General features: G+C 49.2%; 1 protein-coding gene across 1 annotated transcript in view; it reads left to right on the forward strand.

Moving 5' to 3' along the window:
• Positions 1-13,240, forward strand: part of ALK (ALK receptor tyrosine kinase) — a 679,224-nt gene that overhangs the window by 576,147 nt on the left and 89,837 nt on the right. Inside the window, exons 10-11 of the mRNA XM_064494637.1 lie at positions 12,278-12,372; positions 12,542-12,670. Coding sequence (XP_064350707.1) covers positions 12,278-12,372; positions 12,542-12,670 — 224 coding nt within the window. The remainder of the gene's footprint in view (positions 1-12,277; positions 12,373-12,541; positions 12,671-13,240) is intronic.

Here is a 13,240-nt window from a genome sequence, read left to right on the forward strand (position 1 = left end):
GCCCTCAAGGTAATTTTGAAGGACAGCACCAGTTCAAATAATGGCTTGATGTGTGCTTAAAAGTTATGTCATTCCTTTACATCTACCTCATATAACTAGTTTTCTCTGTTCTCTTCCCATATCATCAGCTCCCCCACCCCCCACCACTCAATTGCCACTCTTTCTGCGGGAATTAATTCTACCTTTTCTCAAAATGGAAGAAAGGCAAGTTCTTTCCTCTTACTCTCTCAGTCTCTTGCAGGGGCATACCCCTAGTTTTCCTCTTTATAATTGTATATCCTAATAAATTAAACACAATGCTCCCACACCATCCTAAGCTTTAACATGCTTACAAAGCAGAAGTGGGTGGTAAGTTCAACTCATTACAAGGTAGATTTGGAAACACCCTGAATCAGATCGTGCCTCACAAATCACTACAGTCATATAGCCAAATAGAAAGTACGTAACTCGTCACGTGTGTAGGATCCATCCCTGAGCCTAACTAGTCATTATATATACATATACACAGTCTAACAAGAAACAGTGTTCCCTCTGGAGATATTTACATTTCTGTTCCCTTTGCATCCTTGGTCCTAATGACAAGTAGTGTGTTTCACAAATGCATCTTTCAAATGGGATCAGTTAGACTGAGAGTTATGGTTTCATGTGCTTCAACCAGAAACTCCACAGAGCCAAGATTTCTCCCTCTTCCATTCTTGTTTCTCATCCACAGAATCCTTGTTTTATATACACAATACTCTCTCTTTGTGTGGCATCTTCTGTGGTGAGAAGGGCATTAAAAGGACATTTTCATTATTTATTCTTACCTGAATAGAGAAGTACTCAGTGAATGAAAATCCAGAGTGGAAATCCAGAGATTTCCAATGAACCTTCGTCTGCAGGTCTATACACACCCCTGAAAAAGTTGTGTTCAGATTTGTGTAAGTTGAATCACAGCTTCCTTGCAGAGCCATGGTAGTTATAAATGGTGATGATTAGAGCTAGCGTTTGTTGAGTATTCACTGTGTGGTAGTCACTGTAATAAGTACTTACAGTGCATTAACTCGTTTCATCCTTAAAACTGTTCCATGGGGTAGATACTATAATTAATCCCCCTTTTTATAAGAGGAATCTAAGGTCTAAAGAGGCACAATAATTTCCTCTTCATCCTGAGGCTACTCTGCTTCCTATGTGCACATGTGAAGAAATGCTTGCATTGTGCTTGGCATGTAGTAGAAAACTTGGTAAATGGTAGCCATAATAATTAACAAAATATCTTGCTTTGGGAGTTTTTTTTAGGTCACATCTCATTCATTTCAAGTTGGTTTCCTTTGCTTCATCCACCCACTGAAATCCATCATCCTAATTCCGCACTACCAAGTCCTGCTAAAGACCTCTCCCCACCCAGCCCCACCTGGCCTGCCTTCCTTCTCACACCTCCAGCCGGGCAGCTCACCCACACAGGGAAATTCTCCCCTTTTCCATCCAGGCCGTTGTGCACCCCAATATGCCTTTTCAAGTCGGCACTCCAGTGACTTGAAATGCCTTTGACTATCTCTACTCCAAAACTAGAGCGTACGCTCTGATTGGCATCTTTTATTTGCAAATGTATTAATGTATCACGTCTAACAAAAGCATAAAAATAAATACATTTAGTTATACATTTAATGAATCACCTTTAATAGAGAATAAAGTTCCCTTCCATAAGAACTGACAGAAAATTTGGGCCAACCAGTCCCCAGGAGAAGTCGGCAGAGGGTCAGGCCCTGCATGTGTTCTTCACCTCTGCCTGCCCCACCTTGTCCAGAAATTCCATTTGTAACTGCTTTGCCTTCCCACTCCTTCCCCAGTGAGGAGGACACCTATGAGAGGAGTGAATGTCACACCCCACAAACCCTGCCTGCTGCCCCTCTGCTGGGCAGGCTGCTCTGACTGCCACGGCAGCTGCTAAATCTCCCTTTGATGCCCTACCCCGTGGTCCCTGCACCCACAGCAGCTATGACCTCCTTTCCCAGTACTTTACTCTTCCACAGCGTGAGGTGCCCACCATGTCCCACACCCCTGAGTAGCTTGGTCAGATGTCACCCCCCATTTTCAGCTCACAGGGCAAAGGCGTAGAGGGGTTAAATCAAGGACCTACAGGCAGTTAAACAGAGAGGCTCCTCCTTTGAGCCCTTGCTCCCTCTCCTTCCACTTCACCAGAGAGCACTCTGCTCCAATGTGAAACAGTACTAACCTCCAAAGTCATCCAGGTATTATGTATTTATTTATCCAGCCAACACTTACTGCCTACCCAGTAAGAATGCCAGGTGATGGGCACAGCTAGACAACAGTACAGCCCAGCCCTTTGGAATGTTGTCTATTAGGGGAGGCTGACAGGAAAGCAAGCCTGTTGCATCAGAGGGCAGAAAGGACCAGGGATGGGGAGGCTCAGAAAGCAAGAACTGTGTGACCCCCAGTAAAGCCACAACTTTTGGGCTCCTCACTTCCAAACCAGCACCCCTCTAGTAGCCAGTCTGGGGTTCTCCCTCTGCCAGATAAACCCACGCCAGCAGAAGCAGAGAGTGATGAGTGTTGCCTGGGGCAGACTTGCATTTGTTCATTCATTCCTAACAGGGACTCACTCAGTAGCAGCTCCACAGGCTCCAAAACCAGAAGTGAGGGCAGAGGGGAGGGGAAGATCTCAAGGCTCTGCTCTTCTGGGGTGGTGCCTACACCCCCGATGTGAGTCTGGCTGCCCCCAGTCCATATTTGCAGGCAAAACCCAGCCCTTCCAGTGCCTCCTCACAGGGAGTAAAGAAAACAACAGGTGCTCCCTGCCCCTAACCAGCTATGGCAGCACCTGTGTCCCCTCCCGAAGGCCCAGGGGCTGAGGGCCTCACCATGCTTGTCAACAGCAGGCTGAGTCAGTTCTCTGAACTGAGAGAAGGTAGAGGGCTCCTGGCAGTGTTAGGCCAAGCAGTGTGAATTGCACTGACCAAACCCATCGAGCTCAAGGCATTTCACAAGCGTCTTGGCCTTACTGTCCTTACCTTCCCAGAGGGAGGCAGGAACTAGTATCCCAACCGCTAGACCACACCCTTAAAATCCATTTCGCCTCCCCTAGGCAGGTCCCTAGTCCTGGAGTGGTGTGCGGGGGTGAGCCTCTACCTGTGAGGGGAGCTGTGCTCAGAGGCCCGCAGCCAGCCAAGAGCTAACTTTACCCGTCACCCCACCCCCAGGAGTAGGTTAGCTGTCAACCTGACTATGTCAGGTGAATTTAACACACCTGAGTGACTAGGCTTATGCTACATGGGGTAATACTACCCAGAGTAACATTAAACCTCCAACCCTCAGGGCTATACAAGAAAGAAATGTATTTCTTGCTCATGTGAAATCCGGAATGAACGTGCCAGTTGGTTACTCATGTGAAGTCCAGAATGAATGTGCCATCCCATCATTTGAGATCCAGGCTCCTTCTCTTTGTGGAGCCACCCTTTTCTCCAGTTTTGAAATCCTTTGCATTCAGACATCCAATGGGGAAAGAGCATGAGGGACTCACATAGGGAGGTTTTTATGAATCATCCCTTCTGCTCACTTTCCACTGGCTACCACTCAGTCACCTAGCGATAACAAACTGCAGTGGATGCTGGGGAATGCAGTCAGCTGTGTGTCCAGGAAAAAGGGAAGTAGGTTTGATGAAAAAAATATGTATGTATATGTTGTATCATGGAATAGGCCAAGGAATACAGCCCCCATCTCCGGGCATCTATCAGAGTATTACTTGAGAATACTGAGTCCTTATTTAGCTCCTCTGAGCCTTGATCAGTCTTCTCCAAGAACTTCATAATTCAAGGCTGAAATTGATTTCAGGATCTATTCTAAGGCATGACTGCTTCATTCCCAGAATTTAATGATGTAGCAAGACCTCGCTTTCTGGCATAAAACACCTCAGAATTTCTCTAAATTTTTCTTTTCTAAAAACTAAACAAAACAATTCAACAAATAAACTGGAATAAGTATTTTGAAAAGGCTTTAAACTAGCAGGATAGGAAAGGACAATCGTTCACAAACTTGACTGAACATTATGATCACCTGGGAAACTTGTTTTAAAGCAGAGTCCTAGGCCCCATACACAGAGATTCTGATTCAGTAGATCGCATTCTAGGCCCAAGAATAAAAAAAAATCCCTTTAAGTTTCCTAAATGATTTGATGATCAACCACATGTGTAAGTCACTGGCATAAAATGTCAGATCCAGGTGTCTTGTGGGCAAGACAGGGGATCAAGTGACTAGAGAAGTGTCATTGGCTATCACATTGTCAGCAACACATATTAAGCCCCCATCGAGTGCAGAGGATGGAACAGAGTGTATGACTCAGCCTCTTGCTGCGTCACAGGACTGCATGCTGTGGGGGACACAGAGCATACACGTTGAGAGGCAAACAGCAACACCCGGAGTGTTGTGCTGGGTCTGACAGAGTGTGGCCAGTGTTCAGATGGCGCAGTGACCTTCATGTGTCAGGGGAACTGTCATGGAGAAAATGGGCTTATTATAAGCTGAACCTCGAGAAAAATTTAGATCTTAAGGAAATGGGAAAGGGACAAGGGCATTCCAGAGAAGACCATCAGAATGAGCAGAGGCTTAGAGACGGGAATGTTTTATGTGGGTTCAAGAATAGCCAAGTAGGCTAGTCAGAGAATCCTGAGCAGGGTCCTTGGAGAGGGTGAGTATGGATATTAGGTCAAGTATTTTGGACACTGGGATATGGGTAGTAGAGAGCCTTTGAGCACAGACATGGGCTGGAGGATGGAAACCAGAGCATGGGGACTATTGGAGGCTCTCGTCAGAGGCCAAATGTGAAATGATCTAAGCCCCAGAGTGGAGCTCAGAGAGGAGGAAGAGGAGCTGGAGGAGAAGAGGCCCGTTCTGCTGCTGCCTACCAAATGGCGCCATCGGCCCAGGACAGGCTTGGGTCAGTCCTCCGAGAAGAGAGGGAGAGAGCAGCTGGTGGCTCAGCAGTGCAATGTACAACCAGGCATTGATATGTACAAATCAAACATTCATAACTCTGGAAGGATCTGGCCTTGTTTCTTGCTCAGAAAACATCCCAGCTCATTGGAGCAAGGAGTAGATTAGCAATTCTGAGCTTTAAATCCTATTTCTAACACTGATTTACTGTGACGTTTGTAACAAGTTGTTGCTTTTGATTGCTAAGTTTCCACAATCAGGAGTGCGAAGCAGTGAGACAGATCCAGCATGTGAGCCTGGTTTAAGAAGTAGTCGCTCAAAACAATAAGCGAACCCCTTTAGGATAACGGGATGTTCAGATCTGCTCAAGATTGTCTTGGTAATATCCACAGCTCAGTTTACAAGTCAAGAGATGCATATATTTTTCACAACTCTCAGTGCCTCTGAAAATGTGTTCTCAGCCTCTTCTCTCTCTCCAGGCACAAAGTCTGGAATTTAGGAGTACCTGGGCTGCTGGTATTAGAAGCAAAGCAGCTGGGTATCCTAGTTACCCGATTGGCTTCCCACCCACCCTTCAACATGGCCTCCAACCCCACGCCCCTCTCCTGAGTGATTCTTCTGTCTGTAGCTCTACCATTCTCTGAGGCATTCAGTTCTTCAAAGTCTTTCTTGAATTCTTTTCTCACTACCCATATTCGATGTTTTCTCAGGTTGTGTACAGTCTAGCCCTATGGGGGCAGAACCAATAGGGACTTTTAAAATCTCCTGGTCAGTGAACAGTATGAATTACAAGTCTGTACATATTCCTCAAGTTCAAGGTCCATGTCTTACACATCGCTACACTCCCAGTGACAGACACAGTGCCTGACTCATAGTAGATGCTCAAATAATCTTTGCTTAAAGGCAGAGGAGGAGATATGTAATTTATAACACTGTCTGAGGAAGTATAGATTTCTAATTAAAAAAATATAAAACAGGAACAATGAACTAGAATCTCCCATACCAAAAAAAGGCTCCCACTATGAAAATACTCACATTACATAGGTTTTTAAAAACCAGGATAGCACATAACAAGTTTCATTGACTTGCGCAGGGTCCCACCAAGTACACAGCCCATTCTTCATTCCACTCTACCTTTCAAAACTCTGCCTCCACCAAACAGAGAAAGCTACTAATTCATCCTATTCTAGATATTTGTGTCAGAGAGAAGGGAACCCACCCCATCCTTTTCCTGGGTCTTCGCTCCTTGGGGAGCAGTGCCATCCCTGGCACCATCTGAGCCCTCCAAGCCTCAGGTCAACACAGCCGCAGATGGTAGCAGATGAGGCTGGTGTTGGAAATGTCATTGTATCCTGAGGAAAGTGGGGCGAGTGTCCCATGCTGTCTGAGACGTGTGGGCATAGGTGCTTTGTAGCTCTGGACGGCCCTCCAAGCCCCCACTTGCTCCAAGGGGCTGGTTGTACTCCACCAATAGTATGGAGGATGTAAGACACTAAACGAGATTAAAGCATTTGGATGGTTCTGCAAGGGCTGGCCAAAAAAGTGATCTGAGGAGCAAGAGGCACAAGCTCCCATCTTCCCTCTGGTCTCCCTATGTGATCCGCAGAGTCAGATGATGCTCCCCAGGGGTCCTTGCCCTTCTTTCTTTGTGTGCTGGCTCCTGGAGATGACCAGATCTCACTAACTTGGGAGGGGACACACAGCCCAAGAAACCATCTATCTCTCTCTCTGTCTGCCTCTCTCTCTGTGTCTCTCTCCCTCTCTCCCTTTCTCTCTCCCCCTTTCCCTGGGGAAGCTGCATTACTTCAGCTCCCTTGGGGCACTTGATACACTCAAGCCTGTGGGCCAGGGCTTCAGGAAGCAGGCTCCACCTTTCACCTTCCCCCACGAGAGCCTGGGGCTCAGGGAGAGCTCAGTATTCCGAACACAGAATGAGAAGATGCAAGAGCAAAATGGGAACTTGCTAGAGAAGGGCTCCTCCCTGCTCTGCAGTCTGCCGGAACATCATGTGGCAGCAAGACTGTCCAACGGCTGGCTTGCTGGAGCAAGTGTGGGAGTCAGATCCTAAGTGTCAGTTTCCACAGTGAGCAGAGACAGCCTGTGTCTGGAAGCCTGGCACTGAGAATGTTGAAGAGTCTGAGTGACTTGCCTGCTTGGCCGGACTGAAAATCCATTTTCTCCCCTATTCCACACCAAAGGGCTCCCTCATGGAAGCCAGGTTCACCGGGAAAGATCTCTATGGCCTTTGGCAGCCCTGGAACCACTGTTTTGACTTCCCCTTATTGTTCCTGGTCATTATGCCCAGAGACACTAAGTTAGGAGACGGTCAGTTGTTTCTGCAAGTGGGACTGTGGGGAGGTGCGGGTGCTCCCAACTGATGAGTCTGGCCTTGACCGTCCCGCCCACCCCCACTTTACTGTGCCAGAGCCAAAGACTCTTAGCATCAGGGCGCACGTGCCCAGCCCTGCCACACTGGTCCTGGGCACCCAGAGCCGGCCATCAGCACCCCCGCTTCCACCGGAAACGGCAGTCAGTTACACGGAGGGGAGGATGGATGCAGCAGGGCTTTGTCATCACATGCATTGTTCTAATAGAAATGCACACGGCAGCCCGAGCTTTGTGACAGGCCCTTTTAGAAGACTTTTGCACAGTGAGAAATTGGAGAAAGCTTTCTTTCCTCAGCGGTGTCTGCCAGCCCTATCCTAAGCAGCCAGAGCCCAGACAGGCCCCAGCTGCAAAAAGGGAAGTGGAACACTCCCTCCTTCCGAGCCCACTAAATGGTCAGAGGAATCCAAGACGTGGTGCCCATCCACTGAATGCCTTTTACCCGTTTCTTCTTTCTCTCCAGAGCATTCCTATTCCCTCAGTCCACATTCAGACACACACCTTTCTGTCAGCTACTTAAAGTCATTAAGTGAACTTAATTAGGTTCGTCAGTCCCTGAGGCTGGCAGGGCGGCAAATAAGGCATTATATTCACTGGCCATTACCAGTCTGCTGCCTGAATGAGATTGTGCATTTTCTGAGCTGTGCGTGACCTGCATCAGCGTCTCCCAGGCAGAGATTTGCCCCATGAGACTAGGAGGCCCCCAATTCCAAGGCTGCCCGTCTAAACCTGGCCCACTGCCCCAGTGGCCACCTCCCAGAATCCCCCTGGGCAGGCTTTCAACAGACCTCTCTGTAAAGCTGAGCAAGACGGAGTCAGGGGTGCATTCTTTACGCAAAACCAGGCTCCAACCAAGATCTCCAGCCAAGTCTGTTCTAACAAGCTCCAAACCCCACTGGCTAGAAAAAAGGGAAAAAGTAACAACCACCCGTGCAATCAAAGGTGTCTTTTTTAGAGAAACAGAAAGAGCTGAGCAGGTGTGAACTGGGGAGGGGCAGGGAGTGAAACCCCCGCTGCTGGGGGCTGGACAGAGGGGCGCTCAGCTGTTGTGCTCTGAAATGGCACAGCTCAGCAAGGGAGCTGGACGAACCCCGGCGAGCGGGCTCTTCCCTCCTCCTCCTACCAGGCTTCCGCAGAGCAGGAGAACAAGGCTTCCTTCCCCACACAGAGCTAAGGCTTTGAGCAGGGGCCATGGAGTAATCTGTGTGCTCGCTCAAACCACCAGGCCCCCGCGATCCTGGTAGTAATGCTTTCTCTCAGACACAGAGCAGTCCATCTGGTATGTGTGTTAGAACTTGCCCTCAGATCCAGAGCGGTCTGCCTGGTATGTGCTAAAACCCAAGACCTGAGGCCGTGGCTGACTCTGGACAGTGGCTTGGTATCTGTACTTTTAGAGGACTCAACAGCAAAGAGTAGTTGGATCCGGACTCAGAGCCATGATGAAGTCTCACCCACCTCCAGTGAGGAGAGGGCAAGCAGAGCCAGGAGCAAACTCTTCACCTGAGGTTCAGGCAAAGACACACAACCAGGTACCATCCAAAGTAAAGAAGCCTGAATCTGGGTGGCCCTGTGGCCACCTGGTCTCTTGGCTGGTACCCGCACAGAAAAGCAGCTCCTAGATTGATTGTGTTGTCCGCTCCCTGCCCCATCATCCACCATCCCCAGACTGCATTCCCAGACTGTCTCTGCTTCACCCTGCCCTCCCCACTTCCCTGCATGGCCCACCTTTGTCCCACCTGTCCCTTCCCTGCAGCCTCCAGAGTCTGGAGCATTTGGGGAAGGATTGGCAGTGTGGCCTCCTGGATGGACAGAGGCAGCGTCGCATGTTTACATCTGATTTGACATCTGATTGAGTCTTCCCTGATTCTTATGAGTGTTCCTGACTCAAAATGTGTGCAATTCCCAGTGTCAGTCAAACTCTCTTCAATAGCAGCTGCCACTGCCATTGCCTCGCAGAGCACTTTAAAAACTCTTCTATTTAGAAACCATTCCAGCTCCAGCTTGCATCATGCCATCCATACTAAGGGGCCCAGTGGCTGGCTGAGACCTTGCAGCTCTAATCTCTGAGTAATAAAGGAGGAAGGCGGCGGGGGGGGCAGGGAGAGCAGAGAGGGGAGGGGAGACGTGCATTTAGGGGAAGGGCTTGTTCAGGGGAAAACAGGGATTTCAGCTCCCTCCCCATGCTCAACAGCCAGACACATGTAGTGTGCTCACTCAGGCATGCCAGGCCTCCCCAGGGGGTACTCCCAGGATGCCGCTCAGCTTTGAGGTCAGTGCCTGGCCTGGGCCCTTGGCCTGTAGAGGACGGACTAGGAGATGATGACCCGGAGTGGAGAACTGGAAAGATAGGCAGAGGGCCCCCTACCCAATGCTGTGCACTCTGCCTCCCTGATGCTCCACCAGGGTACATGATTCTTTCTCGGCACCCTCTCCAAGTAGCGCCAAGTGCCTGTTTTCTTGCTGCAAATCTCCCTAACCCTGGCAACTGCTGTAAAGAGAACAAGCAATATTAGGGCACTGGTTTGCCACCTGGAAACCCTAGCCCTGGCTGTGTCTGAGGTTACACAGGCTCCAGTTGGGAGTCACCTGTGGACCACGTCCTCTGTAGAGATCCAGGGAAACCATAGCTGTGACCTTGCCAAGACTCGTGGAGGAAACCCAGTGCAGGTGTGCAAGACATATGGGCCTCTCACCATCTTTACCTCCTCACACTCACACTCACACACACTCTCACATGCACACACACACATACACACTCACACACACACACTCACACACTCATGATAGGTGCCAAGATCTGGCCGGACAAGTCGGATGGGTTCTTGTGCTACGCTTCCCCCATGTGCCGTCACCCAACGTGCTCAAGTGTCCCAGAACAGGATTTGGGGATTCTCCACTGGGCACTCTTCCTTCCATACCCAGCCAACGACCAGCCCTCCTTGCTGGTCTAGCCTAAGGCAGGGCATGTAGACCCCATCATGGGGAATGTGGCCTGAGGGCACCAGTGGGGTTGGCCATGAGTACAGCAGACCCAGGTATTTCCCTTTAAAATTGAGCCATATGTGGACCCTCTAATTGTGACTTTCAAACAAGAAGGATTATTTGTGGTTGACCAGATTTCACGAGACAAGTGAAGGCATAGATGGATTTACCAAGTAATTCAGTTAAGAATAGCCAGTCATTAACCTCCTATTTAGATAAAAGTTGACGTTTAATTTCAAGTCTTTCCACCACAGGAGGCAGGGATTCTTCGCAGGCCAGGAGTAACCACACCGGTGTCTAGCCCTTCTGCGTGTTGATCTGAGGTCACCTGCTCACGGGCTTCCAGCCCCTGTGGCAGTTCACTCGCTGACCGTAAAGCTTTGCTGTCCTCGCTGCACAGTGTTAGCGAACATTTTCTCCTTGTTTCTCTCCCACGTGCCTTTCCTCCCTCTGCTATCGTTCCATTCCCTGTGTTTCCATGGCCCTCTCCGCCCTGCCTTCTCCACCCTGTCAGTCTCGCACACCTGCCAACCCTCCTGTTTTCTGCTCTTGCTCCCCCATGCTGCCAACTGTGTTGTCTTAGTTCCCTCTCTCCTTTTTCTGCCAGCTTTTTCAAACTATGATTTACAAAGCATAAATTCACCTGTTTTAAGAGTACACATCAGTGACTTTTAGCAAACATACAGAGTTGTGCCAAGAGCACCACGATCCAATTTCAGAGTATCTTCATCACCCTAGATCTTTCTTGTGCTGGTTTACTGTCAATGCTGTTCCCATTTCCAGTCCTAGGCAACCTCTAATCTGCTTTCAGTCTCTATCGATTTGCCTATTCTATACATTTCATATAAATGGGATAATGTAAGTGAATGGACTCATGAGGTTTTAATTATTGCCTGGCTTCTTTAACTTAGCATGATGTTTTTGAGATCCATCCATTTTATAGCCCGCAAAGGAGCCCGTTCTTTTTCATCAGAGAGTAGCATTCCATTGTTGGCCGTCTCACGCGTGGTTTATCTGTGCCGTGTGTGGACGGGCACGCGTTTCCTCTCTTGATATTTTAACATCCACCCAGAGACTGCACAGTCTTTGGCAGGTCATTCTGGATTGACTTTCTGAAAGGTGAGAGAGATTTTTTCAGTTCTCAGGAAACTCACTTCACTGCAGGACAGGGCTGGTTGACTGATAGCGTTCCAGGAGGATGACTTCCTAGGAAACAAATGAACCAAAGGTATTTTCTGTTTATCCCACTCTAAAGCCTTCCCTAGCCACAGTCCCAGGACCTGACCCTCCAAGGCTTTGAAAGAGATGGAAAGAAACAGTATCTCATGGATTCACTGTTAACATTTATGGCCCACTCTGTGTTGCTTACAGACACCCCCAAGGATCATAGTCAAATCATTTGCTAGTTAACAATCAGTCGGGCACTGCACAGACCAACCCCAGTCACAACAGATACTGAACAAAACTCGGGATCCTTCAGACCCACACTTTGAGGTTTAACCTCTCAGTTGCTAGATAATAAAAAAATTCAGGGGACTCCAGGGACAGAACCAGGCTGCCTGAGGCAACCAACAAGCAGAGGACACGCCAGGCAGAGGCTCTTTATCAGCTGGCACAGAAGCATCTCAGTATTTTAATAAGACCTCAGCACCCTCAACTGTGAAGCCTTGCCCGTCTGCACACCATGCACACCCAGACTCCAGGGAGCACAGGAGTCTCCTCAGAGTATCAGGGGGGCTGCTCTCAGGTCCCAGGCTCCCTATTCTACTAAACCTACGGAGAAGGGAGGTGCTCTGTGCAGCAGTGGGGGAGATGTTCACTTCACCACTCTTGCCAGTTCTCTGTGACGAGGTGAGGCTGATAAAAATGACAGTCACAGGCCAGGTCATCAGCACACATCTGGATCGTGCTGGATGCTGAATCCTAAGACCTGACCCTCCCACATTGTTCCTCATACACACTCCTCTTGACACACGTACAGGTTCTGGCTGCAGATTGTCGCATGGTGGGGACCAGGATCCAGAGCCACCGTGGCTTTCGACAATGTCTCCATCAGCCTGGACTGCTACCTCACCAGTGAGTGCCCCTGTCCCTGGCACCTGTCCCCACCCCAGACTACCCCGGGCCTCACTGCCCCTCCTTAACCCAAGCCCAGTGGTCTCGTCCACCCTCCCTGGGGGAAGCTCATCTCTCTGCTGTAAACTGAGCCTCACTTAACTCAGCCTGTGGGGTCTTCTCGTTCTAGTCAGTGGGGAGGACAAGTTGCCACAGAATACAGCACCCAAATCAAGAAATCTGTTTGAGAGAAACCCAAACAAGGAGCCAAAGCCCTGGGAAAATACACCGAGAGAGACCCCCATCTTTGACCCCACAGGTAAGGGTTCAACTTCTAAATTTGAGCAAAGTAATTTTTGGTTGCCCAGGTAGAAGGAAGATATGTGCTGTGATTGGGGTGAGGAGCTGTGTTTAAAGAATAAAATAGCTGACCTTTAGAAAGAATGTCACCTATACCCTGGCTGTTGGGCCTCAAGAGGGAGCTGTTTGGTTGTCTTACTGCTGGGCAAATGGAGCTTCTGGAAGCTGTGCAAAGGAGCAGCTGTCTCTCGTGCCTGGGGAATACCCAGGCCCCAACACAAACGCGAGGACAAAGCCGGTCTCCTCCTTTCTTTGACTGCTCCCCAGTTACTGCACAAACCTTCTATCGATTTCTTCTCCTCATTAAGAGGGTTGGGCCCAAGGCCAAGTTATCTGTTGCACACAGGCAGGCTAGCTCATCATGTATAAAACCCTAAAGACTTCAGGTTCGATGCATTTCCTCAAAGCTTGGCTCCCCTCCAAAGCTGTTCGGTTCCGCATCTCCCGGGCTGAGAGGCTTCTCATGGGAGCCCTTGCTGCTCCAAACACAGGCCTCTTCAGCTTCTAACCCTAAACCATGGGTGTGACT

Source organism: Camelus dromedarius, chromosome 15, assembly GCF_036321535.1.
Source record: "Camelus dromedarius isolate mCamDro1 chromosome 15, mCamDro1.pat, whole genome shotgun sequence".
NCBI lineage: Eukaryota > Metazoa > Chordata > Mammalia > Artiodactyla > Camelidae > Camelus > Camelus dromedarius.